The sequence below is a fragment of the Mobula birostris genome, chromosome 18 (genome assembly GCF_030028105.1).
Source record: "Mobula birostris isolate sMobBir1 chromosome 18, sMobBir1.hap1, whole genome shotgun sequence".
NCBI lineage: Eukaryota > Metazoa > Chordata > Chondrichthyes > Myliobatiformes > Myliobatidae > Mobula > Mobula birostris.
Window position 1 is genome coordinate 43,679,205 of NC_092387.1, and position 26,484 is coordinate 43,705,688.

Sequence of the window (26,484 nt, forward strand, 5' to 3'; positions counted from 1 at the left end):
CATCGACGACTACATTGGTGCGGCTCCCTGTACCCATGCGGAGCTCATCAACTTAATCAATTTTGCCTCCAACTTCCATTCCGCCCTCAAATTTACCTGGTCCATTTTCGATATCTCCCTTCCCTTTCCTGATATCTCTGTCTCCATCCCTGGAGACAGCTTATCTACTAATGTCTATTACAAACCCATGGACTCTCACATCTACCTCAACTATATCTCTTCCCGTATGTTACTTATAAAAATGCCATCTCCCCCTTCTTTCAATTTCTCCATCTCCACTGCATCTGCTCTCAGGATGAGGCTTTTCCTCCCACAACGAAGGTGGTGTCCTCCTTCTTCAAAGAAAGAGGCTCCCTTTCCTTCACTATCAATGCTGCCCTTTGCTGCATCTCTTCCATTTCGCACACAACTGCCCTCGACCCATCCTCCTGCCATACCACCAGGGATAGGGTTCCTCTTGTCCTCACCTATCACTCCACCAGCCTCTACGTCCAGCAGAAAATTCTCCGTAACCTCTGCCATCTCCAACGTGAACCCACTAAGTATATCTTTCCCTCTTCCCCACTTTCTGCTTTCTGCAGGGATCGCTCCCTATGCGACTCCCATGTCCATTCATTCCTCCCCACTGATCTCCCTCTCGGCACTTATCTTTGCAAGTGGAACAAGTGCTACACCTGCCTCTACACCTCCTCCCTCACTACCATTCCAGGCCCTAAACAGTCCTTCCAGCTGAGGCAACATTTCACTTGTGAGTCAACTGTATCCAGTGCTTCCAATGTGGCCCCCTGTATATCAGTGAGATCTGGTCAGATTGGGAGACCACTTTACCAAGCACCTACACTCCGTCTGCCAGAAAAAGCAGGATCTCCCAGTGGCCATCCATTTTAATTTCACTTCCCACTCCAATATCTCAGTCCATGGCCTCCTCTACTTGTTGCGATGAGACCACACTCAAGTTGGGTATTCCATCTAGGTAGCCTCCAACCTTTGTTTCCCTCTCTCACCTTATCTGCCCATCACGTCCCTCTGGTGCTCCTCCCCCTTTTCTTTTTTTTATGGCCTTCTGTCCTCACCTATCAGATTCCTCTTTCTCCAATCCTGTATCTCTTTCATCAATCATCTTCCTAACTATTCTCTTCAACCCCTGCTGATTTCACCTATCACCTGATGCTCCTTCCTCCCCTCCCCCACCTTCTAACTCTGACTCCTCATCTCTTTTCTCCAGCCCTGATCAAGGGTCTCGGCCCGAAACATCGACTATATTATTTTCCATAGATGCTCCCTGGCCTGAATTCCTCCATCATTTTGTATGTGTTACTTGGATTTCCAGCATCTGCTGATTTTCTTTTGTTTGTGACTGAACTGATCAGTGCCCTTCTCTGCTGGTGCCTGATATAAGAAGATTAGAATAGTGAATGCTATGCTTGGAAACCCAGCACTAGCACATCACAATTCTTTCCTTTCACTTCTATATATTTCTGAGATTCAGATAATCAAATGTGAATGAGCTTCATCCAATTGATTTCATCTGTCAAGAGCCAGATCTTATACTCTCTTACACACCAGAGACAGATTTCTGACTAATCTGTACAGCAATGTATTTCTCTCCTAATGTGCCCATTGCTCAATAAATGCATAGAAAGTGGTTTATGTCCAATCAATATCCAGTAGATATATACTAAGGGTGGCACTATGCTACATTGTCTTTCTGCTGTCAAATTGTGCAGAAAACATCTGCTCTGTTTACATATTATAGACTAACCAAAAAAATCAAAGTTCATTATTTGAGTGACATTACTAATAAGGATGCCTATTTATATTCTCATGGAGTTTGAATGATGTTTGCTCGCTACTGACCATAGAATATTTGATTTTTCCTGAGTAATTCTAAATTGGTTAATTTACTCCAATTAGATAGAATCCCTGGAGAGAATGCTAATCTAACATTCAGTCCCAAAAGGCCAATAGTAATTGAACTGTACCAAAAATACAGCATCAATAGCCTTAGTTAGAAAACTTGCATCAAGACAGACTTGTCATTCTCATGAGTAATATCACTTTAAACATTTTCCTCCCATAGAAGGTCTGGAGCAATGAAGATTTTATGGAATATAAAAAGAAAAATGAGAAACGAGAAATAGGCACAAAATGGAAACTTTACTGTTAATGCAAAATATAATGCAATGGATGGATGGCACAATAATGTAGCGGTTAGTGCAATACTTTACGGTACCAGCTGTAAGATTGGGTTCAATTCCCACCACCATCTGTAAGGATTTTGTACGTTCTGTCCTTCAGTGCATGGTTTTTTTCCAGGTGCTCTGGTTTCCTTCCACATTCAAAAGATGTAAGGGTTTGAGTTAACAAGTTGGGGACATGCTATATTGGTGCCAAAAGCATGGTGACACACTGTTGCCCTCAGTATATCCTCAGACTGTGTTGGTCATTAATACAAACAATGCATTTCACTGTATGTTTCAATGTACGTGTGACAAATAAATTTAATCGTTAAATAAATTTAAATCTTTAAGGTTTGCATTGCCTTAGACAAGCTATTAAATAAGCAGCTGGTTTTCCAATTGGCATCATTTGCTCCAAATACATTGGGAATTCCACATCTTGGTCCTTTCCATCTATTTCCTACTTCCCTTCACTGCAAGCTCTCCTTTCTTTATTTTCTTCATTGTTTTTCTCCAACTTGAATGATTTGTTAACCACTTTAATAGAAACAGGACTAAGAATAGCATACCTTTCACATTCCTCAAAACTCACACCACTAACCACTAGGTTCAGGAACAGTTATTCCCCCTCAGCTGTCAGGTTCATGAGCCAGGGGGTTGGCTTCACTTGGCTTCATTTGCCCCATCATTGTTGTGTTTCCACAATCTATGGACTAACTTTCAGGTACTCTTCATCTCACGTACTCATTATTTATTGCTTGTTTATTTATTATTATTATTTCTTTCTTTTTGCATTTGCAGTTTGCTGTCTTTTGCACATTGGCTGAATGCCCAAGTTAGTGCAATCTTTCACAGATTCTATTATGAATTTATTGAGTATGCCTGCAAGAAAATGAATCTTAGGGTTGTATATGGTGACATATATGTACTTTGATAAATAAATTTACTTTGAACTGTCAAAATGTTCATGTAGCTCATCATTCTCATGCCACTCCCCTTCATCATTATTTAAATTATGGTAACACTATTGACAAGATACCCAATAGGACCACAATAAATAGCTCATAATTCCTTGGTAGAAAGCATCTCTGGACATCTAGGGCAGTTTTCTTCAATACAAACTTGTGGTCTTACAAATGAGATCATTCCTTTTCTTTATTATAGTGTCTCCAACCCAAAGGGGTCCAACTCTGTGGCAGATAACAGAACAAAACTACAACGAAAGGGTTGCTTCAATTTGTTGCTAATTTTATTCTATCCATAAAAGATTAGATTAAGATGTAGGGATCAATCAAGTGGCGTCTTTTTATTTTATCAGACTTTATGCTGAAAGGTTTTAACAAATGTTTTGACATATAATTTTTTTAAAATGTTAAACAAATAACATAGCTTTTTTATTATTATGCATTGCAATACACTGCGCCACAAAACAGCAACATCCACAAAGAACATCATTTTACAGGTTAAACATAAATAATCCAGCTAGAACAAAGAAAACAGTCCTTAGACCATTTTAATGCACTGTGATTTTAAAAAAATGCATGCCACTTCAGATTGCCTTTCATGTGGAAGAAAATACAAAACTAATTAGAATATTCAAATGAATTCTAAATGACATAGTTTATTTATTTGTTGTTCTGTGTATAATTATCCATTTGTTTTTCACACTTTGTGAGATACTTAAACTAAAGGGTAAGTGAATGTTTTAATGAATTCAATTAGAGAATGCAAGTTGAATCTAATTGGCATAACAGATTAAAATGCAGTCCTTTGCTGTGTTACAATTACATCCTCAATTTTCAGAAAGACAATTTTCATAGTTCTTGAGCTAACAGCAAAACTCTCACTTAATGAATTTATTTTTGCTAATTAGATATAACACACATCAGTTATCCATTTTTCCCAATGTGGTATAATGAATAATTTAGATTAAAATATTTAAGTAGCATTTTGTGATAAGAACTAAATTTGTAACTAAATTAATTGCAGAAGAGACCACCACATCATGGACAGCAAGAATTTCAGCATCATCACATATTGTTTGTGCTGTAGGAATGAGTCACTCATCGTCTTCATATTGTGCTTTTCCATACAAAACCTCAATAGGAAGATAGTACTCTGTGATGCACCCCAGTCTCTTGGTCTGCAAACTGAAAAGGAAGTCAACAACCGAATGTTGCTAGCAAGATCCTACAACTTGTGTCCGGAAGGATACTTCTAAGTGAAGCTGTATCTGTTTGTCCTGAGGGATACTTTTAAATGAAAATGAATTTCTTTGCAAAGGACCTAATGGGATAGACCGCCTGGCTAGATGCAATCTTAAAAACTCTCACAAAAGGCTTCGTGGGTGCGTTCACAGAACAGGGTTCTTTCACAGCAGGGCAGGGAGGGGGTGGGTTGTGTGATCAAGTCCCTCAATTATTGTAGTAGTATACCATCCCAGGGGAACTACAAGAGTAGCAACAATCCTATTAGTTTTAAGGAATGAAATAGAACACTACCTAATGCATTGACTGTGAAAGAATGAAAGAAGAGGCATTGTACCATTTATTCTTGTAAATTTTTTATCATGAGTAATGTTTATTTTGATAAAAAAAATATATAAGTTGCATTTTTTCCAGTCGCTGAGGCCATGAGCAGTAAGACATTTTTTGCACTAAAATTCCTATCACATTCGCCAAAGATATATTTTTGCTTTGTTTTAGCTCAATTACATGGGACTGTTGATTCCAACTGGATCTCAGAGGCATAGGTCCATAAACCTGGCTTCCTTCTAGTAAATTCACAGACATAATCTTTCAAAGTCTACAAATCTTCCACTGGGAAATGTAAACAAGATTCACAACTGTAAATACTGGGAGTCAGAGTCCAAATGGAAACAAGCTCAATTTAACAATAATAATTTACATCTGTATAGCATTTTTAACAGAGAAAAGCACTTCATATAAAAGCAACTTCAATGTATAATATGCAAAGGCATTTAAACATTGCCAGAACTCACTAAAATGTAAACAGCACCAAGAGCATCAGGCACCAATGGATTCTCAGGCTAGTGGGTTGGACAGAGCTGATATTGCAATTCAACACAAGCTCTAGTTAAGATTCGAGATCAAGTATTGCATTTACATTCTAGTGACTGAATTGCCTGTCTTAAATCTTATTTGATCCAATTACATTGCATGTGCACACTAAAAATAAAGCTTTGAAGATAACACCTAAAGATGATTAATAAGTAGGTTTAACATCTATAAATATAAGGATGTACATATTGAGTCAGAATGTGTATAGATAATTGTGACTTTCAAAATCTATAGAGAATAGCTAAAGTGAGAAAAGACCCTGACTCACACCCAAGCAATTGTTGCTATGGTGATGCACTGAGTGATGAAGACACCAAAGAGGTCTCCAGATTACTGATCTAAAAAAATGAAGCTGTCAACAAAGGGAAGCACATCAGACTACCAGAGCACATAACTGGAGGACTGAGACTAGTTCATTGAGAGATTAAAAAAAACAACCAGCTCAAACAGAAAACTTATAAATAAAACAAGAATGCACCCAATCTCACCCAAAGCACCCAATCTCACTCTCTCATATGTACACCCCACACACACACACACATACATATATACACTACACACACACCTCACATGAAGATTCCTCCTGCCAATTTAGTGCCCAATTATATTTTTGATTCACGTTCCCAATGATGCCTCTTTTGCCTCTATTTTGCCCCAAAGAATCCATTATGATCCTTTCAAATAATTATTTCATGAAACAGAAGAAATTTTATCGTAAGGACCTTCTGGACAACAATTTACAATTTTCATTTAACTCAGTTAGTTGCTAATAAATTAATGCACCCCAATTATGCTCCCTGTATGCTAACTATAATTTTGAGCTGGCTGCTTCAAAGAATTGTTAATTGAAAAGGAAAGCTGTGATTAACATCAAGGATTCTATTTGTGGAATCATTCAAGAATGCAAATGTGCATGGTGACTTAAATCATGGAACATATTGCTCAACTATTTCTATTTACTTATAATGCAGGAGGTGGCCATTTGGTCTGCGCTGGCCTCCATCAGTCCCATTTCCCTTCACATTTCATGAATTTGAGCAATTTCTTTTCTCAAATATACCCGTCAACTCCCCTTTAAGTTTTTTTCTCACTTACCTACATTCAGAGGTAATTTGGGATGTGGAAGAAAACCCAGATACCCAAGGAGAACTCAAGCAATCACAGAGAGAACATGCAAATTGAGTTCAGTATTGAATCTGGGTCAAAGGAGCTGTAGGGCAGCACTATTTGTCCTGCCACTGTGCCATCTTTTTAGTATCCACAATATAGTAAAACATCCCAAAGTAACCTTTGATGAGCTGATGTTAAGCTAAAGTATGAGGACTTAAGGACTGCACAAGGTCACAGCTGGAAGAACTACTGACTCACTGTGACCTTATGCTTCGAACTCTTCTATCTCCCCTTCTAACTGTGATTCATCATTTTTCTTCTCCAGTCCTGATGAAGAGTCTTTTTCATACTGAAAAAGCCTGGCATACTGAATTCCTCCAGCATTTTGGGTATGTTGCTTGGATTTCCAGCATCTGCGGATTTTCTCTCGTTTGTGATTTGACTCAGTAACCTTGGGTCTACCTAAATGGACTCTGCACATTCGGCTTGTGATCATGTGGGCTTCCTCTGGGTGCTATGGTTTCTTCTCACATCATAAAGGTGTGCCAGCTGATTGTTTAACTGGCCACTGTAAATTGCCCTAGAGTGTCGATATATATGTTGGGGGGGGGCAGAGAAAGGGGAGCTGATGAAAGCAGAAGGTGAATAAAAAAAAAGGATCGATGTGGGATTATTATAAATGCATGGTTAATGGTCAACATTGACTCAGGGGGATAAAATGCCTGTTTCATGTTGTTTGCCTTTATGAATATGAGAATTAAAAGGGACATAACGTAAGATGAATGGGTATTTGCATGGTAGCAATTTGGAGAAGGTTGACAAAGTTTAAAAACATTGTGATGGAAAATAATCCTGCAATTAAGGGTATTGCACACAAAGGTATAAGTACGCTGAAGAGACTACACATTATGGAATTTGGAATAAAAAACAAAGTGATGGAGATGCTCAGTGGGACAAGCAGTACCTGTGAAGGTAAAAGAATGGTTGAGATCCTGCATCAGGACTAAGGATACACTATGGATCAGATTAAGACTATGCATTTTGAATCAGCAAGAAAAATCTTTAGGAAATTGCAGATTCCACTTATAGAGATTATGGATATTTAATGTAAGTGAAAACTTTGAGGTGAAACTTTTTAAGAAGGTAATTCAAGAATGTGAGGTGAGCTGTATTGATGGCATCTAGTGCTAGTTTTGCCTCAAAAGTTGAAGAAAGTAGAATGGAACATTGGAAGAAAGAAACATGACATATGTGGGAAGCAGCTTGGTAAAAGAATGACCACATCTGGTGAGTAGAGGCTAAACAGGAACAAAACGGACAAGCAAGTGGAAATCAATATAGATGAACTGGCATAGAATAACAAGACAAAAACATCTTCTGAGAAGAGGAGGTAAAGCAAATCCCGTTGAGACATGACAATACATTTGTAATGAAAATACATTAGTATGGCAGAAGATTTTAATAATCTCACTGTAGCAATTAATCCTCAGAAATTAATTGATTCAAAACACAGGCAATAAGAAATTAATACAGGTTTCCCCCGCTATCTGAAGGTAGAGCGTTCCTATGAAATGGTTCGTAAGCCGGAATGTCGTAAAGCGAAAAAGCAGTTACCATTAACTTATATGGGAAAAATTTGTGAGTGTTCGCAGACCCAAAAATAACCCACCAAATCATGCCAAGTAACACATAAAACCTAAAGTAATAGTAACATATAGTAAAAGCAGGAATGATATGGTGAATACTGTTACGTACCCCGTAACTGGGTTGCCAAACCAGCAGAGATGGACCACTTAGTTGGAGTCTGGATTACTGGGACTAACTAAGAAAGTTTTATTAAAGAAATAAGTAACACAGTACTCTAATCATAAGGATATAAATGCAACAGGTTAGCAATGATAGAACACACATGTACACAAAACTAGGATAATAGGAATCAATCAAGCTCTATCGCAGTCTAGGGGTAAAATGATCAGTCTCAAGTGACGCAGAGTTCAGTTCAGCTGAGTACAGTTCGCAGCAATCGCTGTTGTGCCGTTGGAGAGAGAGAGAGAGAGAGAGAGAAGGATGATATACAAATCGAATTCAGACAGACCTTGATGTTCTCCGCAGTTAGCTTCTGGGCGAGCCCCTTTTTTAATGTCTTCTGAGGTCACCGACTGTGACCCCTCCGTTCTGGATACGATCGTCCTTCCGCGGTGAACCCGGCACCCAGGCAAGGGCGGACACACACACCAGGTTCCCGCCGATCATACCTTTTCACCCTGTGCGTCTATGGTCGGTCCCGCAACCAGACCTCCAAAACTCCCACCAACCTGTGGGGGCACATCGCACTTCCAGGGTCTCGTTATCTCGTGGTGTCTGTCTTGCCTTAGCGAACCTGTTCCTTTTATCCCCCTGCTGGGGTATCGCCTGTCCATCAAACTTCAAACAGTTCAGGTTCAAAGCAACCGGTCTGACAATACTCGGAACTGTGTCTCTTTTCGTTAATCTCTCTCGTCTCTCATTAACATTTCTGAATTCTGCTCCATTGTCTCACTTAGCTCTCTCATTAGCATCAATCTTCTGATAACTTGGTTTTTCATCACAATACACATCCTATATAAAGTAGAAATATATTTCCACAATCATTGCCGCACTGTTCTCCGTAGCAAAAATCTCACGCAAGCGCTCTCCAGTAACCTTTAAGCTATGAAGCTGCCAAATCATACCAAATAACATGTAAAAATACACAGCCAAAATAAAGTAGAAATAATGTATGTACAGTGTAGTATCCCTTACGGGAATTGGGAAGACAGCGCCGAGCACACTGATGATGGTGTTAGGCTGAGTTGTCAGAGGCTGGGGTGGTGCAGTGGCCCCCACCCTCCAGGCAGCGACCCGATACCGATCCGCGAAGCATGCAGTGGTCCAGCGGTAGCCGGGACACACCCAGTACATCTTTAAGAAAAAAAGCCGAAACGAACAAGCTAATTAATTAAGTGCCTCCCGGCACGTAAATGTCGGCCCAGATTGGATCAGACCAGGGCCAACATTTACGTTCCGGGCAGCACCTAATTAATTAGCTTGTTTGTTTCGACTTTTCTTCTTAAAGATGTGCTGGGTGCCTCCTGGCTACCGCTGCATTCTCCGCAGATCGGTATCTGTCAGCGGCCCGGGGGTTGGAGTGGTGGAACACTGGGGTATCATCTGTTTCCATCAGGGCAGGCAGGTCATCTTCTCCTATGTCTGCCTGTCTCGATGTCGAAGGTCGAGGTTCGTCGTCTGCTGTGGCTGATGTCGAAAGCTTGAAAAACGACAGTATGCTTGACTGCTTAGCCTGCGCATTTTTAGATCATACAGTTCTTTGTAAGCACTCAAACCATCCTACAAATATGCCCTAAACCGACGTACCCTTTCAAAATTAAAGTCGTACTTTATCATTGCAGCGAAAATCTCACGCAGCTGCTTCACGTTCTGTTCCTGGACGACTTCACTTTTTGTCCATTTGCTACTGCATTCGGTTTTGATTGTTATCCTTTCCTCTTCCAATTGCATCAGCTCTTCATCTATCAGCTCTTGGTCATGAGATGCCAAAACCTCTTCCACATCATCTTTGTCAGCTTCCACAAGCCAAACTCACCTTGTCCTTACTTCGTTCACCACGATCAAAACGCTTAATTATGTCTAGTTTTCCGCTAAGTGTAACACCCTTATGAGCTCTTTCAGGCTTTTCTGATGCCTTAGAACTCATCTTGCAAACGGCTGCTCACAGGCACGTGTTTAAGCAATGCCAGCTAGAATGCCGTTCCGAATCCGGGGGAGAGTGGCTGCTCGGGGCGCGCGCTGCTTTTTTCACCTGCTGCCTTTTTTCATAACAGTGAAAACACCTCCTGTTAGTGAATACAGGTAACTAATGTAGGTCTTACATAACAGTGAGGTTTCATAAAGCAAACGTTCGAAAAGCGGGGGACACCTGTATATAATGTCTAGCAATGAAGATTATAAAACATTTCTGAATTCTGGTGTATTGTCAATAGCAGCGATACAAGTTACGAACTGTATAATCAGTTATGGGTTTCAATGCCGTAATGAAAGACTCAGATGGAAATGAATGTATTAATTGATAACCCTCTTCCATAAACCTTTGAAACCAAGTGCAAATAATGCAAAAGCAAAACTCTACAGATGCTGTAATCTGTAACAAAGAGAAAATGCTCGTAATGTGCAGTACATCAGGCAGCTGCTATGGGGATAGAGTTAATATTCAAGGCCAATAAACTGCACCAACATTGTGGAGAGTTAAAAGATAAAGTAAGTTTTAATAGATAGTGAAAGAGTGAAAGGGATGATGACAAAAGGAAAAGCAGTTGAAGTTGTCATCCAAATTATTGCAGGCCACCATCTGATTCAATTTAATTTGATGCATTTCACTGTATGTTTCAATGTTTTGATGTATATATGACAAATGGGCATGATAGTGTAGCAGTTAGTGTGACATTATTAAAGCTCGGGATGCCGGAGTTCAGAGTTCAATTCTGATGCCACCTTAAGAAGTTTGTACGTCCTCCTTGTGAATACATGGGTTTTACCCTATATTCCAAACACATATTAGTTGGTAGGCTAATTGGTCATTGTAAATTGTCCTGTGACTAGGCTAGGTTTAAGTAGGTGAGCTGATGGGCGGCGTGGCTCATTTGGGCTGGAAGGGCCTGTTCCATGCTGTATCTCTAAATAAAAAAAGTAAAAATAAAGCTAATCTCTTGAATCTTCATCATATGTGCACTAGTTAAATTGGACTACAAAACATTAAATCAGATCACAAATGAATTATACGCAAAGAATTACAATCAAGACTAATAGAGGAACTTCACATTTGGGAATTGTTAACTTAAAAACAATAGATGGTAGCCTTATCCATTGTACAAACTACAGATTACGAAAACTAAGGATACTACTCCAAATATAGAAGTGGACCATGCAGCCATTTAGCATGTCTACTATGAGATAAATATGGACATCTTTCTACTGATGAAGGTCATACATAAAACATTCAGTGACAGTGCAAGAGTGCATCCTGCCATGGAATCCAACGCCAGTCTGTGGATTAGGAAAACCTAATGAATTGATGCTTTAGAGTGAGATCAAACCTGACTAGCTCTGGATTCTGGTATGCACGGTGTTCACTTTAAATTGTTTATAAAACAAATTGGGATAAATTTTTAGCAACACACATAAAAGTTGCTGGTGAACGCATCTGCAGATTTCCTCGTGTTTGGGATAAATTTTTGTTCCACATCTGGACCTAAATGGAGAGATCAGCATATGGAGTAACAAAAAACATAAAGGTGTCAAATATGAAGTGATCAATTGCAGATTCTCTTCTGAGTTGCAGATTGACAGTTGCACTCCACTGAGAAGACTTAGCATGCATGCCCTAGTCTGCTTCAGCCGAATCAGGAAGGAAATAAAGATAAAATAAAGCAAATACCTCAACACTTGTTCTGAACATAAAATGTTCAGATCACATGAAAACTTAACACCACTAAGCAGGGCAGATATGAGAAAATGGAGAATTAGATAAAATGTAGAAATACATGGTTCAAATAATACTCTTATTATACACATTTTCAAGTCAACCACTTATATCAATGCAAATCCAAAGGGGATAGTGAGGAGGAATGAGAAAATGACTATGTCACTAAAGGGCTGAAGAGTTGTTAAAAAACATTACCGAAGACAGTCACAGAAGTGATACCTTCAGTTAACCCAAAAAGAGGATATTGTATCAATAACATCTGTCAAGACACCAAAATGTGCATGGTCGTCAAGTCTATGTTTAGGTCCAAGAAGAATCTGAAATAAAGAACTCCTAGCACTCACTGTGCTCCCTACGTTTGTACATATGACACTGCACAATCTGCAAGTTACTTCATTGCAGGCCAACTTTTCTAAATTCTGAGACTTTATTTCTCTCATCAAGGAAACTGCCCGAGCAGCAATTTCTATCTCTATTCATAATCAATCAATGCTCATTTTACAATATAACCTGCATGTGTAAATAATACTTACATAACTAAAATGCAGTTTCAATTATTGATGGAAAAACATAGAACAGTTCAGCACAGAAACATGTTCTATGGCCCACAATGTTATGCTGAACTAACTAAATTGGTAATCAAATGCCCAATTAAGCTTACCCCATTTGTCTACACAATATCCATTTCCTGCATATCCATGTGTCTTCCAAAGAGCCCCTTGAATGCCTCTGGCATATTTGCCTCCTCCACTATTCCCAGGCAGCCACTATTCTCTGTGTTAAAAAAAACCTCCCTCATACATCTCCTTTGAACTTATCCCCTCAACTCAAATGAATGCCCTCTGGTATTAGACATTTCAATCTTGGGAAAAGATATCTCCTCTATCTATGGCTCTCATAATCTTCATAAACCCCTATCAACTCTCCTATCAGCCTCAACTGATCCAAAAAAAAAATCCCAATTTGTCCAATTTTTGCTTACTGCACATGCTCTCTAATATAGGCAGTGTCCTGATAAACTTCTTCAGTACCCTCTCCAAAGCCTCGACTTCTTTTCTATAATGGAGTGGCCAGAGCTGAATACAATGCTCCATATACAGCCTAAAAAGGTTTATAATGGTGCAACATGGTTTCCTGAGTTTTGAACTCAGCTCCTCAACTTATAAAAGCAGACATGCTATATGTCCTGATGTATTGCTGTGCAGTGTGGTTTGCCAGCTGCACAGAACAGAACAGGAAGGACTTGCAGTGGGTGGTGAGGGTAGCAGAGCGGGTTATTGGCACAACATTACCCTCCCTCAGAGACATTTATACTGGCAGACTTCAAAAGAAGGCTACTTGTATTTCAAAGGATCCCACTCATCCTGGACATCACCTGTTTTCCCCTCTACCTTCTGGGAAGAGATACAGAGCATTAAGGACGAAAACAAAGAGACTCCTTAACAGCTTCTACCCACAAGCAGTGAAATGTATAACACCCCTTTCCCTTCTCCTGCCCCCCTCCTAAGATGGCAGCAGCTAAATGCATCACACTTCCAGGAATGGCAGGTGTGCAATAGTCCTACCCCCCCCCCCCCCGTCCATAGATTATTAATTTTGGACTGCACTCCTGAGGTTTTAGAGTTTATTTTATGTATATATTCTTTCTCATGCTGCAAAACGTTGAGCTGCTAAACTGTGTTTCATTGCTCCACAACAATGACAATAAAGATATTCTTCTTCTTTGTCTTCTTTGCCATCCCATTAACATGTGTAGCCACTTTCAGGGAGCTATGGGCATGGACCTCAAGATCCCTCTGCACATCAACACTGTTAATGGCAAGACTGTTAAGAGTCTTTCAATTAACAGTGTACCGCCTCTTTACATTTGATCTCCCAAAGTGCAATCCTTCACGCTTGGCCAGATTAAACAGCACCTCTTATATCTCTGCCTATATTTCTAACTGATCTATATCCTGCTGTATCCTTTGCCAGACTTCTATGCTATCAAAAGCATTACAAATCTTTCTATCATCTACAAGTTTACCAACTCACCCATCTACATTTTCATCCAGGTCATTTATACGTGTATCACAAACGGTAGAGATCCCAGTATGAATCCCTGTGGAACACTACTGGTCACAGACCTCCAGCTAGAATAAATCCCATTGACTACTATTCTTTGTTTTCAATGAGCAAGCTGGTTCTGAATCCAAACAACCAATTCACCATGGACTCCATGCATCTTAAATCTTCTGGATGAGCCTCCAATGAAAAAGATTGAGTGGGTTATACTACGAGAAGTAACATTCCTAAATTTTGTCAGTGAACGGGACGTGGAATGCAAGGGTCCAATCAAAACAAAAAGTATGATTTCTACTGAGGTAAAGGGGTTATAAATTTGAGGTGGTATATTGTTAGCAACAAAGAAAGTGCTGAGGAACTCAGCAGGTCAGACAGAATCTGTGAAGGGAAAAAGACAGTCAACCTTTCAGGTCAAAACTCTTTATTTTGTCACTATTAGGCTTTATTACCATTTATTGTAACTCCTTAAATTCTATGTGGTTCAAGAGGGTCTTGCACATATTGTCATGATAATTCCATCCCTGTGTTCACTGAAAACATCAATGAAACTCCACTTCCAAAGTATAATCAATACGCAATAATTATCATTCTTACACAGAACCTCGGCAAACTTCTATAGATGTGTGGTAGAAAGTGTGCTGACTAGCTGCATTACAACCTGGTATGGGAACACCAACGCCTCTGAGTGGAGAATCCTACAAAAGGTAGTGCATTCAGCCCAGTACATCACAGGTAAAACCCTCCTAACCATTGAGCACATCTACATGAAACATTGCCGTAGAAAAGCAGCATCCATTATCAAAGATCCTCACTACCCAGGCAATGCTCTTTTCTCACTGCTGCCATCAGGTCGAAGGTACAGGTGCCTCAGGACTCGCACCACCAGGTTCATGAAGAGTTACTACCTCTCAACCAGGCTCTTGAACAAAAGGGGATAGCTATGCACATTTAAGGACTCGGTAATATTGGTATTTCATGCTCATTATTTATAGCTACTTATCTATATCTTCATTTGCACAGTTGTTTACTGTTCCTGATTTTACAGTTTACAGTTCTATAGATAGATTTGCTAAGCATGCCTACAGTAAAAGAATCTCAGGGTTGTATGTGGTGCTATGTATGTATTCTGATAATAAATTTTACTTTGAACTTTCAACAAAAGTATAAGACCATAAGACATAGGAACAAATTAGGCCATTCAGCCCATCAAATCTGCTCCACCATTCAATCATGAAGTTAGAGCGCTGACAACCAGATCTTGCTCTTGTATCATGTAGATAAGACAATGTGAATATGAATATAAAAAACACAAGAAAAACTTGAATACACATTACACTTAAACTATTTATCTTATCATTCATTTATTATGTGCTATGTCATATAACGTTGGCAATCAAGGTCTTTCCATGACCATGATTGATCTTGGCAAATTTTCCCTACAGGTCAGAATAAAGATGCTCTCAGTTTATGAAGATTTTAGCTAGACAACTTATTGAAAGAGTGTTATCTTTTTGAGGAGCATTTAATAAACAGTATTTGGAGACAAATAAATCAAAAGAATAGTGTCAGTGCAGCAAAATCTTATGAGCCACATAATTATTAATTGTGCCGAAATATGCTATATAAGCTTAAATTTAACATGTGAGGATATTTTTTCCTGATGCATTTTCAATGATAGTCTATCAATCGGAATTATGTTTAAATATAATTCTAATACTAAACATATGGGGGAAAAAAAGGTGAACAATTTACCTTATCTGTAGAGTTTATAGCCTCAGCTTGTTCCTGTGTTGGTGAGACTACAGCTATCAAATCATTTACTGAGGAACCATCACCATTCTGAAAAATAAGAAGAGAATTAGTGGTTGAGACAAGTTACGCACAAAGGTAAAGGTAATAAAAGCATGCACAGCAAGATTATATGTTTGATATGAATATGCCTTGATCTAGGAAATCAATTTTCCAATTCTTAACACATCGATTGTACCAAGACAGAAATAGATGAGCAAGCACATTGCTTTCAGCATTTGTAATACCAGAAATGGGTAAATTTGTCTAGTGTATGTGAGCATGTATATAAACACATCGACATACACAAACATTAAATGTGTCAGATCTTCCGTCCTAGCAACAGGATTCTTTGCCAGTGCAGCACTGGCTTTAGCAGAAGGTGTCATGTTCCACCTGTGATAATGAGTTTCTGTGCCTTGCTCCACTTGACAGTGGTGTCCTATACTTCCAGAGGATTCACAGGCTTTTGTTGGAAATTCTGTATACTGAAAATCTTTCGCAAGTACAGCACCATTGGAATGTATTGGAAAAATGACCTTCAAGGCCTGGCTTTTTACTTGATTAAATTCAATGATCTCAGGATTAGCAAATCTGCCCCAATAGCTAATTGTACACATTTCCAGGAGAGGGATTTAATGTTAATTTACCCTCCCAAACAATATGAGAAAATGATTCATTTCAAGCTTTTACCATCCTATCTGAAAAAATAATGTGTTATAGGCTGAAGATTTTAAACCTAGGATGATCATGAACTGAATTGTATAGCTCTCCATTGTTTAAGTAGCTTAGCTGAAAGATTGCATAGAACTTAATTTTAAAAACGGTACATCAAGTAGCAATTCACAGGAGTAAAAACACACAATGCTGAAGGAATTCAGCAGGTCAGGCAGCCTGTGCAGAGAGAAATGAGCAGTTGACATGCTTTTGCTAAGGATTTCAGCATGTTAGATTAGATTAGATTATGAGGACACGCTATCCTCTTTTATCATCATTTAGTAATGCATGCATTAAGAAATGATACAATTTGTTCCTCCAGAATGATATCACAGAAACACAAGACAAACCAAGACTAAAAAAAAACTGACAAAAACCACATAATTATAACATATAGTTACAACACTGCAAAGCAATACCGTAATTTGATGAAGAACAGACCATGGGCATGGTAAAAAAAAAAAAGTCTCAAAGTCTCTCGAAAGTCCCATCATCTCACGCAGACGGTTGAAGGGAGAAACTCTCCCTGCCATGGGCTTCCAGCGTCACAAACTTGCCGATGCAGCATCCTGGAAGCACCCGACCACAGTCCGACTCTGAGTCCGTCCGAAAACTTCGAGCCTCCAACCAGTCCCCCGACACTGAGCACCGAGCACCATCTCTGCCGAGCGCTTCGACCCTGGCCCCGGCAACAGGCAAAGCCGAGGATTTGGGGCCTTCCTGCTCCGGAGATTCTCGGTCGCACAGTAGCAGCGGCAGCAAAGCAGGCATTTCAGAAGTTTCTTCAGATGTTCCTCTGTGCTTCTCACTTCCACCTCCATCATATCAGGATTGTGCACTGCCCCTATTTAACAAATACGATATCAATTTGGAGCGGCCGCGCGCACTGCATCGCGCCGCCATCTTCTCCTTCCCTCCTCTCAGTCCTTTGTCTCCATTTCACAAGGTTAAATTTGATCATAAAGGGAGATCATAAACCCTTCTTTTCTGCAAATGCAGTTTTTAGTTTAGTAAAATTAAGGTGGAAAGCAGATATTTTGATCTAAGCTCAGGATTATCTCCAAAGGTATGAATTCAGTTCACCTCTTGTACTATATCAGAATATTTTAATAAATCCGGAGGGTACATTAAAAAAACATTCTAGTTAGAAGCTAATGTTTAAAAGTCAAAACAAAATAAATGTAATCATTAATGCTAAGCCACAAGTATCAATTACTCTTACTCTAACCACAGTAAATTAACATCAATTGTTGGTTCAAAGCCTTTTAATGAAGGGAGATATTAGTATAACATTACAATTTCAGACATCTGCAGTCTATAATCTGTTCATTTTACATAAAAGGGTCAAATAAAGACAGAATATATAAAGTTTCTATAATGCTTGCATGAAGAGCTCGTCCAAAGTCGATTACTAGTGCAAAATCAAGCCTGAAACATTGATGGCCACATGGTATGGCTCTAGAGAAACTCAAAAATTTCATAGAAAACTGGTCTTAAAAGCTTTTCAAAAACTAAACACTAATTTTGAATTCAAAATAAATCATCCGCTTTTCAGATTCTTGACAGGTAAATGACCCCAATATCAAATTGGGGCCATAAAGGTAGAACATTACTGACATGACAAATTGGAAAAGTTATTTAATTCCAGAGACCACTGCCCAGGGAAGCAACTGATTAAGATTCTGCATTTGTTCAGTAAAACTAGGGTAGGTGTCCTCAACTGAATCGAACATGATTCAACTGTCACTGGACAATGAGTAAATAAGTAAGCAGAATGATGTGTGGTTTTGGTTTGGGATAAAAGATCAGGAAGTGTTGATTAAAATATGGTGCAAATATTAGTGATAAACAAAGTTACTGTTTTCTCTTGTACTACCCTCAATGCAATATTGTAATGGCGTGATCTGTATGGATGGCATGCAAACTGTACCTCGATCTATATGACAATAATAGATTTACCAATTTACTTTAGTCCTGATTTTTGTTTTTATTCTTCCTAGCAAAATATATAATCTCATATTTATCCACTTTATTTTTCATCTGCCACATGCTTGCCCACAAGCTTAACATGCCCACAGACCTTACAAACTCTGTATCCCGCTCACAATTCACTTTCCTAACCACTATCAGATTCAAGTAACTATTTAACTTTTTAAGATTATATTTATATGAATAATCACACATTTGGGTTCAGTGATTGATCTATTTTCTTCCCAACATGTTGAAACTTAATGTGTCAACCTCCAATTTATCAGCTTTGAAGTGCTCAATATATTTTCATTCCTGGAATAAGATTATGACTCATTACTTATTCATTAGGAGTCAGCTATGATCTAATGAACAAGAGCTAAGTTCTGAAGTGAAGCTTCACCATGACTCTGAAGCATGTCTAAATATAATTTCTGTGGCAGAATAAATTAATCTGGTTTATCTCTTCTCTATATAAATAGTAGAGCTTTGTCAGTCAAACCAAAGACTCATTTCTATCACTCAAATCACACTGACAAAGAAAATTTCTCTCCTTAGTAGGAATACTGTAAATATACATAAACATATAATAAAGGATACAGTCATATACTGAAATCTATAGCAAGTGGCAGCATTTTTTATTGTTTTGTTTTTTTTTAAATTAAACATGATGACTCTATTATCTTGCAACTTTATAAAAAGTCTGGTCAGGCCACATATGGAGTATTGCACTAATTCCTGGTTGCCCCATTACAGGAGGATGTGGAGCATATGGTGAGAGTTCAAAAGAGGTGTACTGGGACACTGCTTGAATTAGAAGATGTGCTATAAGAAATTGAACAAACTGGGGTCATTTTCATAGAGTGGTGGAGACTGAGGGCAAACCTGATGGAAATCTATAAAATTATGGGAGGCATAGATAGAGTGGATAAGACTATAAGACCATAAGACATAGGAGCAGAATTAAGCCATTCAGCCCATCGAGTCTGCTCCTCCATTTCATCATGGCTGATCCCGGATCCCTCTCAACCCCATACACCTGCCTTCTTGCCATATCCTTTGATGCCCTGACCAATCAGGAAATGATCAACTTCCACCTTAAATATACCCACAGACTTGGCCTCCACTGCAGACTGAGGCAGAGCATTCCACAGATTTACTACTCTCTGGCTACAAAAAAATTCCTCTTCATCTCTGTTCTGAAGGGTTGCCCCTCAATTTTGAGGCTGTGCCCTCTAGTTCTGGATACCCCCACCATAGGAAACATCCTCTCCACTTCCACCCTATCTTGTCCTTTCAACATTCGGTAGATTTCAATGTGATCCCCCTGTATTCTTCTAAATTCCAGTGAGTGGAAATTCCAGTGGATAGCCAGCGTCTTTTCCTCAGGGTCATTCATGTAAGGTAATGGAGTAAGTGTACGGTAGTGGAGTAAGGTTAAGGTAAGTTCAAAGGAGATGTGTGCATCAAATTGTTTTTGTTACACAGAGTGTGGTAGGTGCATGGAACACATTGTCAGGGATTGTGATTGAAACAGGCATTTAAGAGGTTCATAGACTGGCACACGAATATGTAGAGAATGGCAGGATGTGGACCATGTGCAGACAAAAGACATTAAGTATAATTAACCGCACAACATTGTGGGCTAAAGGGCTTGGTCCTCTGCTGTCTTGTTCTATGTTCTAAGGTGCAGTTCAGATAGACAAATACAGTACAAGGTCCACGACAAGGTAGAATGGCAGTTCAAGAGTTCATCTTTTTGAATATAAGAGACCTGTTCAAGTATCTGTTAACAGTTGGATGGAAGCTATTCTTGAGCCTGGTAGTTCATGCATTCAGGCTTTTGTATCTTCTGCCTGATAAGAGAGGGGAGTAGAGAGAATGATTGGAATGGGAGGGGTCCATGGAGGTTAGTTTATTTGATGAACTGGTCTATATTCTAAATTCTCTGCAATTTCTTGATGTATTGGGCAAAGTAGTTGCATGACAAGGTGTGATGCATCTGAATACAATACATTCTGAAGTGCATCTATAACAATTGGTAAGAATTATCAAGAACATGCCAAATTTCCTTAGCTTTGTAAGGAAGTAGAGGCATTGGTAAGCTTTTTTTGGCCACAGCAATATCATGGCTGGATCAAGCAAAATTGTTGGTAATATTTACACCTAAGAACTCGAAGCTCTCACCATCTTTATGGCAAGAGCTTCAAATTTTTTGATGTTGCAATCAATGGAGAAGTTAATTGGAATTAAGGTGAAAAACGTTCCAAAGATTGAAAAGACACTACAAATGTACAGGTTTACTGTTGAAAGTATCCTGACTGGTTGGATCATGGCCTGATACACCAATTCCAAAAGGCAGGAAGATAAGAGACTACTGAGAGTAGTAGACTCTGCCCAATACCTCACCAGCACATCCCTCCTCACCACTAGTAGAATCTCAAAGAGGGAACATCCAGGATTCTGACCATCTGGACATGCCATCTTTTTGCAGCTACCATCAAGCAGGAGGCATAGAAACCTGAAGACCCACACCAGCAGATTCTAAAACAACAACTTCCCTTTAACTGTTTGTTTTTTGAATTAACTGGCAAAACCCTAATTACTACAGTTTACCAATACTATGACCTCTTTGGTCTCTTGCACTTTTTTGATCTATTTATGTTTTCTTGTAAAAATCATGTATAATGTATGTTTAGTTCATGTTTATAGTTTATATTACTTTGTTTTAATGCTGCTTGTATGATGCTATGTGCCTGTAATGTTGCTGCAAGCAAGTTTTTCATTTCATCTATGCATTTGACAATAAACTCAACTTCCGCTTTGAATCATAACTTAACACAAAATTTCAGTTCAGCTCAATGATAATGCCACTAAATTTCCTTAGAGTGGCATATCATATCCAACTGTCTTCAACAATTATTTTGTTATATTACAAGGTCACAAGTTGGAATATTAGCTGATGATTTCATTTTGTTTAATTCCATCTATAATGTCTCACAAAAAGTAGCATTTCATGACTGCATTCTGTTAAACCTAGATTACATGTGCAAACAGAAAATGGGTATCCTGCAATGTGTCAACCATCTGATGTAACCAGTCAATGTGCCATCAAAGTACAAATATTTCACTATTTACAACCCTGAAATTCATTTCCTTGTAGGTATACTCAGTAAATTCAAGAACCATAATATCAGAATCAGGTTTATTATGTGACATGAAATTTGTTAACTTAGCAGCAGCAGTTCAATGCAATACATAATCTAGCAGAGAGAGAAAAAATAGTAAATAAAATAACACATAATAATTAATAAACAAGTAAATCAACTGCGTGTATTGAATAGATTTTTTAAAAATGTGCAAAAACAGAAATACTGTCTATTAAAAAAAAAGTGAGGTAGTGTCCAAAGCTTCAATGTCCATTCAGGAATCGGATGGTAGAGGGGAACAGGCTGTTCCTGAATCGCTGAGAGTGTGCTTCACAGGATCAATTAAAAACTGGAGCCAACAGAATGGACAAGACAACCAATGTGCAAGAGACAGCAAACTGTGCAAATACAAAAGAAAATAAAAGAAATGATAATGATAATAAAGTAAATAAGCAACAAATATTGAGAATATGATATGAACAGTCCTTGAAAGTGATCCATAGGTGTGGGAACAGTCCAGTGTTGGGGCAAATGAAGCTTAATGAAGTTATCTTCACTGATTCAAGAGCCTGATGGTTGAGGGGTAACAACTGTTCCTGAACCTGGTAGTATGAGCCCTGAGGCTCCTTTGTCTTCTTCCTGATGGCAGCCGCAAGAAGACAGCATGACCTGGATGATGGGGGGCCGGGGTGGGATGGGGGGTGGGGTTGATGATGGATGCTACTTTCCTGCTACAGTGCTTTGTGTAGCTGTGCTCAATGGAGTGGAGGCCTTTACCCTTGATGGACTGGGCCATATCCACCAGCTTTTGTAAGATTTTCCATTCAAGGGCATTGGTGTTTACGTAACAGGCTGTGATGCAAACAGTCAATATACTCTCTACTACACATCCACAGAAGTTTGTCATAGTATTAGATGTCATGCCAAATCTTTGCAGAATTCTAAGTAGAGGTGCTGTTGTACATTCTTCATAATTGCATTTACGTACTGTGCCCAAAACAGGAAGTACAAAGTTAACAGCTGCATTGGATTACCACAGATTTGCAATGCTCAAGGAGAAGAAATTTCCTCTCTTAGTACCGAACAGCATGTTCAATGAGGAGAAATATATATCTTCTGCTCTGTATTTTCTAACTTAGAAGCACAAGAGCTAATTTCACTGAAATATACAGAACAACTTTGGTGCTTAAAGAAACATGCAGTGATGATATTTGTTCTGCTGGGGTACTGAGAATCATAATCACAGTCTCAAAATAAAAGACCAGCTGTTCAGTACTAAGAGAGGAAATTTCTCCTTGCGCATTGCAAATCTAGATTGAAGGCAGGTGTGAAGGCTTAATTACTGAATACATCAAGTAAAAATGAAGAGATTTTTGGACATCAGAAGAATCAAGGTTATGATTTATTGTCACTAAGATAAAAGATCAACCATATAAATTATTGAATGGTGATAACACGCATGAGGGGAAAATAGATTATCTTTGCTTCTATTTCATATTTTCAATCATGTACCTAATATTCTAGTCAGCAGTAACATTGATTACATATCCTCTATTGTTGACCAATTTTTCTCAATATTTAAGCCCAAATAATATCAGCACTCTTGTGATCATACAATTGACCAGTACTGATTATTTGTAAGATTACCAAATTTTTAGAACTCTTGTACAACAATGAATGAATGAATATCCTGTGCATTGCTTATATAAATGCCAAAAGGAATAAAAAAAATAATAATAAGGGAAGAAAATAGGATGACTGAATTGATAAAATGACACTTCAATTTTGCACGTCATTTATTCCACACTCATGTTAATCAAATTTGAGGAAAACTGCTTATGCTCGAGGTGGCTCAGTGATAAAAATAAGAACAATGTAAATATTGCTATTGCTATCTGATACCAAGCAAAAATCTTTGAAAATCACAAAAGATTTCAAAATCAATTGGAATGACAAGGTAAATACTTTGAGTGGAGATTCTTCATTAGATTTTAAATGGAAAGTTAATGCCCAAAATGTAAACCCTTTCAAGTGTTCTTTTAAAAGATCAATATTTTAAAGATTAAAAAGATGCTGCAAGACACATTAAGTACTGTAATGCTTTCATTGTATGGATAACTGAAATGTATCAGTAAAAGGTAACCTTGGCCTTTGAACAGAAGTACAATAGCAAGATATCTGTTTTAATATAATTAAGCAAAAATGAAAATTCAATAAAATGGAGGAAAAGATGGCGGCACAACGCAGCTCGCAGCGGCCACTCCGGTGGTGATGTCTGTTATTTGTCAAGTAGGGTGTCGTGCATAATTCTGATTTGATGGAGATGGACACGAGAGCACAGAGGAACATCTGGTGAAACTTCTGAAATGCCTGCTTCGCTGCTGCTGCTACTGTGTGGTCCAGAATCTCCACAGAAGGCCCCGAGTCCTTGGTTTTGCATGTTGCTCAGCGGCCGGGGCGGGGTCGAAGCGCTCGGCAGAGGATGGTGCTCGGGAGGCTGTGTTGGAGGGGCTGGTCAGAGGCTCAAAGTTTTCGGACGGACTCAGAGTCCGCTGCGATTGGGTGCTTCCAATGGTGCTGCATCGGCAAGTTGGCGGCGCTTGGAGGTTCATGGCAGGGAGAGTTCCTCCCTTCTGCCTCTTGCGTGAGATGATGAGTCTATCGGGACTTTGATACTTTTTTTTATCATGCCCATGGTCTGCTCTTTATCAAATTACAGTATTGCTTTGCACTGTTGTAACTATATGTTATAATTATGTGGTTTTGTCAGTTTTAGTCTTGGTTTGTCCTGTGTTTTCCTGTGATATCAATCTGGAGGAACGTTGTATCATTTTTTAATGCATGCATTTCTAAATGACAATAAATGAGGACTGAGTGTCCTCATAATCTAAATCTAATTCTAATACAAAGCCATAAAATCCAATCAGGTTACTTTTCACAGCACAAGTCTTAAACTTGTATGATTTTTACTGTATTGATAAAATATTTACAAATTAAAATGGCAGACACCATCTCTGGAAGCTTCATTTTGTTCCATGTAATATGAAAGTTCGGCCTTATGAAAAAAGTAATGGAACTGGTCTCAGAGCTTCGGAGTGTTCATGATTAACCATGAAGAAAGGCGAGAATGTGAGCAATCGTTTCTATTCACAAGACAAGGGTTCAGGAGTAACAGCATGAATCTTTAAAAGTTCACTGGAAGGTGTCAACGTACTTTCTAGATTATTACATTGTGTTGATTCACAATCTTCCAGAACTATAATTTAAACAACACTCTGTAGACAGCTTTGAAAAAATATTTACTTCATTACAATTGTTTTTTTCACACGGCATAGAAATTCTATTTGCCACCAGGTATTCCATCTTACAAAATTGCATAAAAACTGGAAATGAATTTTATTTTAAATTTCTTCAATCTTCTAGAGTGGTTTAAGGATAGTGATCAGAATGATGAAAGCTTTCAGACTAAGGATGGCTGATCTGCATTCAGTTATCTACCTATAGTGAAAATCTAGTTCATATAAAATCACAATACTTGGAGAAATTTCATTTTGTTTTATTTAATATTACTGTTAGCTTTTTGAAAAATATGATAGATCTAGTCTCACAGCACCTGAAAGTGAAGATGAGAACATGAAACAAACAGTACATGCAGAAATTCAGTGACTCTGTAGCAATATTATACGTGCCTTAAAATCAAATAGTTCATCCTGCTCTCCTTGTATGTGAAATAGGAAGTACACAATTCAGCATTAAGCCAAACTCCACTCAACAGAACACAGGAGTCAGGATATAGCATCCAGGCTCAGGGTGCTTTACTTGGGCAGCATGCACATTACAGCAGGGCCATATTGCAAAATGATGGCCTAAACATAGTTCTTAGCTTGTTTTAAAAAATGTCTACAGGAAAGAATGAAGCAGCTGTTCACCATGTTCTTTGTCCTTAGGATGATCCAGAGTAATTCAAAGCAAATACAGCATTTTTGAAGCTGTTTCGTACAAAGTGGGCATAGACCTAAATCTAATAAAGTGTACTGGGATGAAAGACCAGTGGATATGAATGAATAGTGTTTTCTGAGGAATGAATAATGGTCAGAATATCGTGATAATATTCTATACTTGTTCTCAAAAAAATGCAAAATTCTTTCACTACAAATATAAATTTTCTGGCCTGATTGCACCATCTTGAATCCACTCCCTTCATGCCATGATACTGAACCAAACTGACATCTGACTGTCCCTGCTATTCCTGTCTTTATAGAAGGACTCAATATGAAAGTACAGAGCGAAGACTTCAAAGGCAAACAAATCTGCAAGGGTATTATAAATGCAAGTATTTCAGCCCAACAAGGCAAAAGCCTATAAGAAGTATTTTACAGGAAAAGTAAGCACTGCAGCAGTTTACTAAGATCTTTTTAATGAATATGTTGAAAAAATGAGAAATGTTCCAAATAATTAAACTTCTCCATAACTATCACCTACTTGCAGCATTAAACATTTCATGATCAGAGCTTCAGCTGTCCATGAATAACCAAGAAAACCACTGCATGATTGTATTAATAACTGAGGATAGCATTCTGTAGGAGAGAATCTCAAATAGGAAGTGCCATCCGATCCATCTTAATAAGGGAGCTGTCATGACACCACGAGAGATATAAACCACACAAAGTATCTTCTTTAAGTGTATATTTTTAAAACTTGGAAGGTGGGCGAATTGATCTCTGAATGTTTTCTTTGATAGAAGAAACAAAGTGTAAAATCTGCATCTGCCTAGGGAAAGACCTCTCTGTTAGACCATAAATTGGGGATGGCTTATGTTATCCCCATTCCTTTAGCATCTGATATTACTAAAGAGTTTATCTAGTGTGAACATATGAGTACATTGGCAACTACTGCAACACTTGCACACA

At 38.5% G+C, this 26,484-nt stretch overlaps 1 protein-coding gene across 3 annotated transcripts in view; it reads right to left on the reverse strand.

Moving 5' to 3' along the window:
* ccser2a (coiled-coil serine-rich protein 2a) overlaps nt 1-26,484 on the reverse strand; it is a 736,576-nt gene that overhangs the window by 189,648 nt on the left and 520,444 nt on the right. For all 3 annotated transcript variants that reach the window (XR_011889642.1, XM_072282572.1, XM_072282573.1), the window contains exon 8: nt 15,705-15,791. Coding sequence is in view for 2 of the 3 variants with exons in the window: in XM_072282572.1 (XP_072138673.1) it covers nt 15,705-15,791 (87 nt within the window). In the remaining variant the exon portion in view is untranslated. The remainder of the gene's footprint in view (nt 1-15,704; nt 15,792-26,484) is intronic.